Source organism: Etheostoma cragini, chromosome 3, assembly GCF_013103735.1.
Source record: "Etheostoma cragini isolate CJK2018 chromosome 3, CSU_Ecrag_1.0, whole genome shotgun sequence".
In the NCBI taxonomy this organism is placed as follows: domain Eukaryota; kingdom Metazoa; phylum Chordata; class Actinopteri; order Perciformes; family Percidae; genus Etheostoma; species Etheostoma cragini.
The window spans coordinates 10,489,998-10,496,929 of record NC_048409.1 but is presented as its reverse complement, the minus strand read 5'-3'; the positions used below and the strand labels follow the sequence as shown (position 1 = coordinate 10,496,929).

At 43.3% G+C, this 6,932-nt stretch overlaps 1 protein-coding gene across 2 annotated transcripts in view; it reads right to left on the bottom strand.

The window, feature by feature from the left end:
* Positions 1-6,932, bottom strand: part of dhx36 (DEAH (Asp-Glu-Ala-His) box polypeptide 36) — a 29,023-nt gene that overhangs the window by 2,567 nt on the left and 19,524 nt on the right. For both annotated transcript variants that reach the window (XM_034866913.1, XM_034866914.1), the window contains exons 16-24: positions 6,610-6,753; positions 6,027-6,144; positions 4,968-5,066; positions 3,812-3,985; positions 3,587-3,673; positions 3,416-3,499; positions 3,184-3,283; positions 2,937-3,027; positions 1,567-1,687 (exon numbers count right to left, since the gene is read on the bottom strand). In XM_034866913.1, the coding sequence (XP_034722804.1) occupies positions 1,567-1,687; positions 2,937-3,027; positions 3,184-3,283; positions 3,416-3,499; positions 3,587-3,673; positions 3,812-3,985; positions 4,968-5,066; positions 6,027-6,144; positions 6,610-6,753 (1,018 nt within the window). The remainder of the gene's footprint in view (positions 1-1,566; positions 1,688-2,936; positions 3,028-3,183; positions 3,284-3,415; positions 3,500-3,586; positions 3,674-3,811; positions 3,986-4,967; positions 5,067-6,026; positions 6,145-6,609; positions 6,754-6,932) is intronic.

Sequence of the window (6,932 nt, the reverse complement as noted above, 5' to 3'; positions counted from 1 at the left end):
GTGTTAACGAGCAGTTGGACAGGTGTACCTAATAAAGTGGCCGGTGAGTGTATCTATGTATGCGCGCCCGCTCTACCAACTGAGCTATCTGAGCGCCTGAAAATTCAGATTATTAAAATAGAAACTAGAAGTAATAATCAATGTAATGCACTGATCTGTATGCACACACTCACAGATGCTACGAAGACTACATGAGCAGCAGACTAAGGTCGAACAATTCCTATTTCTGCTTTGAAGGTAACCGACCGGAATGTTGAAAATTAGCATCAGAGAGAGGAAGAGAAAGGCGGAGGGAGGGGGTAGGAAACAAGGAGAAAAAAGAAGTAACAGGAGAGCAGGGACAACTGCATTTGCTCCATGAATGTGTAATGTAACAGACCACCAGGGGCAAGTGCGTCACAGGAGATGAAGTTTAACGTCATCCCTCCTCACTTTCCCCGGTCTTCTACTTCCTGCTCTCTTTCATTACACAAATGCCCTTGACAATCTCAGAATACCTTAATTTTATAAAAGAGAAACGCATAGCAGTGTGTACAAAACCACACTCCAAGAAAAGAAACGGCTGATGAAAAGAAAAAATGAAAATACTGCTGGTGAAATGCAGCAAAGACCAAGGCAGCAACGTGAAAGATAAATAAGCAATCAGAGAGGACATAAAACCTCTTTATATTTAAAGGACAGCAAAGAAAGACCAAATACAGATAGATGGAAGGGAAAATGGGAGTTTAAAGAGGGGCAAAACAAAAAAAGGGGGGGGTCATTACGCTAACTTATGCTTCCTGGCGTAAATCTTCCCCCCTTGTCTTTGATCGTCCAATACCTTATACAATAAATGATGGGCTAAAATCTGTCAACTAGAAATGTATTATCTTTCCACAGCTTGTATGAAAATGTTAAAGATCAAGTTTAATGTAATTTGCAGAAAGAGCAATTTACAGCGATGTTACTTTTCAATTTTTGTAAGAAACATTTCACTGGGCAACACCTTCACATGACAGACACGGCAGTGCAACTCTACATAAGTAACTGACAACGCGTAAGACGGACGCTATGGAGCAAACATTTCTTATTTGGGCAGCTGGGACTCCTCTGTCTCTTCCTCACATCTCTCTCCCATCCTTGCAGGGAGGAGTAAGAGAAGTGAGCGAGTGAAGGAAGTGAGGCAACACGTTAGCATACTGAAAAGCACCCAACGATAAAAAGAGGGAGAGGGCAGCAGTCAGGGGGCCGTATTGACTATTTTGCCACTCACCTCACCTCCCCCCCCCCCCCCCCCCCCCCCCCCCCCCCCACCATCACCACCACATTGTGTCTGAAAGCTTTGAAGCACAACAGCCTTTGAGAGGGAGCAAGACTTGAAAGGCAGTGTTTTAATCAAATATTCATTCAGTGCTAAGCTGGTGTGGCACAACTGCCAACCTTCAACCGCTGGTCTTTCTTTTCACTCACATGCACACACAACTAAACCGACACAGCAACACACTCTCACACGTAAGAACACAAAGCATGAATACAGCCGTGATAAACCACAGCATAATGTGTTCCCATGTTCCTTCGCCTACTCACACTGCTCGTTCTCATCTTGAGGTGGTAGATGAGCCACGTGTAGTTGAACTGAGTCTCCTCAGCATTGACTGATTTAGGGTGGATGCACACCTTTCCATCAGCCTGGGTGTACACCTTAACCCTGAGGAAGACACAATGTTAGAGTGTGTGTTAGCCTGTAGGTATACTGGTTGAAGAAATAAAAAAAAATTAAATTTAAAACAGTTATTACAGTTATCATTATCGCGATAACTGATAAAATTACAAACATTTACCATTGCTAAAGGGGAACCACACAGATTTTACACATCACTTCTGTCTAACTCCACCCCTCCAGATAGTTTTAATTTTTTTTTTTACTTGCAGCCCCCAACAGACATTGCCTAAAACAATGCCAGGTATATTACACATATACCAGAACGTGGAAAGTCAATAGGATTGAGTTGAAATACTCTTTAATGTTTCAATGCTGTACAGAGATTTTCATCCAATTTCAGTAATAAAAGATATTATTGTACTGTATCATTTTGGTCAAGTGCAGATTTCATATGTACACATGCCTACTATGTATGTGTGTTTGTAGGCCCAGATTGTGCAAAAAATATCTCATCCCCAGAACCCATTTTGTTAAAATAAATCATAACGTAGTCCTAGAAACAACCCCTCATGTGTTTTTGACTTGTTTATACGACGCACAAAAAATGCCTCTTGCTATTTTAGCATGAAGCGTATCAAATACAAGTAAAGATGCAGTCAGCAAATCATCTCGAACATGAACGCTGTGTTTCAAACTTCTATGTGTCAGCTGGACAAAACCTGACTGCTGGGCACTAAGCTGCTTGTACCAGGGAGCAGTCTGACAGCAAAAACAAACAAGAAGCGCTTCATCGAGCAATGAATCCATTAAATACTGCAAAGATGTGGTGCGGATGGATGTGAAAACTTTCAGCTGGCTTAGCATCAAGTGTGGAGAATTACTTACACAAAATAAATGACCCTGCACTACTGGGTCTAGAGCTGTCACTGAGACAGACAGTGCGAGCCCTACTGGGAGAATATGTGTCCTTCTCCTTGTTGTGTGTGTCTGTCTATTGCACACAGGTCGCAGCCGTTGCCCATGACAGCTGAGGGAAGCTTTATGATGACTGCATTGATCTTCAGCTTCCAAAAGCTCCTCTGTTTTTGAAAATGTAGCTAGCATGGTTTCTGCACAGCCTCCGGTAATTCTCACAGGGATCTTATAGAACGCTTACCTGAGAGGTTTGATGAGATATTGCGTTGTGAAGGCTAAAAAGATCAATAAGAATGAATGTGTGCATCTCTATCTTGTGCTGTGCGACCCTTCCCTGCCCTGTCTTTGTTCATCTCCCTCTTTGAATTGCCAGACTCACCCTGGTCTCTTTTTGCTGTTAGATGGTCTTATCATGGCCACCTTGGGGTATAGACCAGCTACAATGACTGCCTTGATTAACTTCTCGTTGTCTAGGGAAGGAAGTGAGAGTTAGAAAAAGAACAAATGAGCACTGCTCATTAACTTGTTCCAGGGGACATTCCATTACTGCGACACAGCCTTTTGAGTAACAAGGAATAGAATTTTCTGGAAGCTGAATTGCAACCAAAAAAGCTCCTCTTACTTACCTGAGTTGACATTAGATTTAGGGTCTTTGGGGTCCCTGCTGCTGACAAAACCTGTACGCATTAGATGCTCAGCAAACTGACCCTTCATGTTGTGCAGCATCTGAATAATGAAAGGACAAAGTACTTCATAGAAGGCTGCTTTTTCTTATCTGACCAGACAGAAGTCAACTTATGCATGTAATGTGGTTTTATAAGTACATCAGCACAGCAAGCAACAATCAGCCTGGCTCACCTGGAGTGTATTGGCAGACAGGAAGTTGTCCCAGCAGTACTCCCTCTCATACCTGGCGCCACGCTGTTTTGCTTCCACCCAGCCCTGCTCAATCAATGGACAAATTAGGACAGGATCAATTTATACAGAGGACAGAGATGAAAGAACACAGACAGATAAGGGCTGTCTTACCTGGAAGGCGTTGACAATGGTGAGGTGGTCACTCTTGGAGTTTTTGGACAGGGTTTTTCTCCTCATGTCTGCCATCTTCTCTTTACCCTGGGAGGGACAGATGCATTAAAAGAATATTCTTTTAAGACCTCCTTTAAAATGAGTGTAGAGTGCATTAATGTGTTGAAGTGTGCCCGTGTGTCGATGCCGACAAAAGCTTTCATATCTGTGAACTCGGTGCCCTACCAGGGGGATGAAGAAAGGGTCTTTGAAGCTGAGTGAAGCAGCGATGGTGAGTACGGGGTCGAGGCAGCCCAGCAGAGCTCCAAACAGGATGAGCTTGCCAATGTGAGGCTCCACAGGCAGACGAGCCAGGTGGAAACCCAGCGCTGTCAGATTCTCGGAACGGTCCAGGGCATTCTAACAACAACAACATAGTTTGTCACAAACCCCAGAAAGAAAATCACACACCTTTAATCATCTACAGCCCAACATCGTTTGTTTTTACAGATACCTACATAAAAAGGGAATGAATGGCCTTTGTTAAAAGGTGCTCCAGGCGATGTTGGGTGACGTTACGTTCCCTCCCCTGTCCCTCCCTTCCATGCTTCCGCACACTTTGTGGACCCCCATCCACAAACCCTTGTTGTGTTATTGTCTGGATTGTCTATGTTTGTGTATGCTCCGTGGTGCAGGCGGTGCAGTTTGTTTTTGTTGCTGTTTGTAGACCCTGGGCTGTCTACAGAGGCTGTGTTTTTTACAGTGTGTTCTGGGGACAGCCAGCTAGCGGATAGTGAGGAGATGTTGGCTGTTTGTGCCAAAAAAGGTTGTAGCCTAAAAACGCATTACATCGCTTAAAGCACCTTTAACATAGGATGTTAATTAAGGCTTTATAAGGCTTTCAGGAACATCTACTTTGAGTTTTGTTACCATCGGAGTAAACAGGAGCTAGTGAAGAGAGTCACTCTTTCTAAACTGCTACAGTTTTCCTGTTGGCTATTGTAGTGTTGCTACTGAAAAATGAATACTCAACTATTTTAAAAAGCAATTCATAGTTTACGTAATTTTTCAAACAAAAAGTGTAAACAGTAGCACATTTAGCTTCTCACTTATTAAGATTTGCTGTACTTGTTAAAAATATCTATTTACTGTCGCATTAGACTGTTGATTGCTCAAAACATGCTATTTAAAAGAAATTAACTTATATAACTTATAAGAAACTGCAGGGGTATTTTTTTCAACCATTTTATGACATTTTTAAGGGCAAACAAGAAAATAAAAGAACGTTGTCAGATGAATCGATAACATAACGGATCGTTATTTGCAGCCTAAAAGTAAGTTGTTCCTGGTTTACTCTGAACCTATCTTTGCAAGTTTTGAAAGGATCTTTGTTCTTTCTTACCAGGTCTATGAGGTTCTTGATGGCTAGGTTGACGGCCTTCTCAGCTGGAGGGTCCAGGGCTTTCTCCAGGAATTGAGCTATAGACCCAAGCTTCAATATCTACAGTGGGCAGCATACATCACATCACACATAGATCAGCAAAAGTGTTTGTCATTAGTGGCAAACACTGAATTGTGGGATGTTTTATTGTGTGTATAAATAAAAGTAAGGTCTGTTGCAATTAGCTTTATGTGTGTCTTCTCGTGGTTTGCTTCTACAGGTGATAAAACAACCAACACTGTGGAGAGTTAACCTAATAACATGCTCTAATCAGCGCCGGGCTGAGAACAGCATTAATGTGATGACACAAGATGATACTACGACAATCCATTCTTTAAATATGTATTCACTTTCAAATCGTTTTTTTTTTTTTTTAAAACACCAAACATTTATCTGCGACAAAGTGAAGAGTAAGTGAGCGACCATATTTCTATGTCTGACTAACAGGATGGTGTTGGTAGTGCTTGTGCATTAGAGAATATGCTCAGGGTTAGCATGTTTTCACGGTTTCTCTCATATTAGGGACAGTCTGATGCATTAGTCCGCCTCTCACCCACACACACTCCAATGCATCCAACTGAAGTAGCAGAAGAAACACACTCAAACGCATTTCCAATAAAGCCACTGGTGAGAACAATCATAGCAAACACTAGATCTGACTGAACTTTGGCTTAATGTTCCATTAGCATGGATTGAAATATGTCTAAGTGGAGTATTATGATTCAAAAAGAGGGGAAATAAATAGTAAGCTTTCCAAACATAAAAAAGTGGCGGTTAATGTTGAGAGAATGAGGCCCAGATAAGGAGCGATTATGTGCATGAGACAGCCCAGAATGTTCATCCCTAGTTCTCATTAGTCAGGATAGGCTGTAATTAAAAAGACAGCAGCGCTGTCCTCGTCCGTTCACTGCACTCACAAAACTCATTCACAGCAATCTTGTCCTCATCTCAACTGCCCAGCCAACACCTCTATGTCACTCTCTGTCAGTCGGTCTCGCTATTTCTCTCCACGAACACAACCTTGATCTGCAGGCAGAGCTCCTCCAGCGGTGTCCTCATGATTTCGGGTAATTGATAGGCATCCAGCAGGCTGGCCCTGAGACCATTGTACAGATGATAGCACTGCCCTGGACACACTCTGGGTATATACACATAAGAAGAAAGTGGGACGGGGGGGGGGGGGGGGGGGGGGGGGGGGGGGGGGGGGGGGGGGGGGGGGGGGGGGGGGGGGGGGGGGGGGTTATGTGTTACATCAGTCCTGTGTAAAATGCTTCATTTAAAATCAATGGGATGAAACTTCACTCAGTAAGCAGCTCCTCCTAAATGTGCTTTGCTCCACTTTGATGTCAGAGCTAGCTAACAGAACAGACCTCTCGAGTCACAGACCGGAAACAACCTGGGAGTGACAACGCTTTGCCTTCTCAGTGGTTGGGAAGCAGGAAGGAGCTGATGAAGAAGACTGACATTGAGCTGAGACGATTGGAAGGAAAAATAATCCTTCCAGATTAGCAGTGCATACCCAGAGGCACTAATATACACCAAGCCCTCGTTATAAAGATATCCACAAATACTTGTTTGCAGACAAACACACACAAACACACACCTGCCGGCACGTCCTTTCCTCTGCTTGGCATTGGCCAGGCTAACCCACTCTGATGTCATAGTGCTGATGTTGTTGTTGGTGTCAAAGTGGGTCTCCTTAATCTTGCCTCCATCTATCACGTACACCACGTCATCTATGGTGATGCTGTGAGGAAAAGTGGGGAGAGAAAACAAGAGGGAGCAAAAGGAAAAATTAGTCTGGAATGAAGACCAGATCAAACAGAAAAAAGAAACCCTTAAAGCAGTCTGTCAAGAATGCTTGACACACACACACACACACACACACACACACACACACACACACACACACACACACACACACAC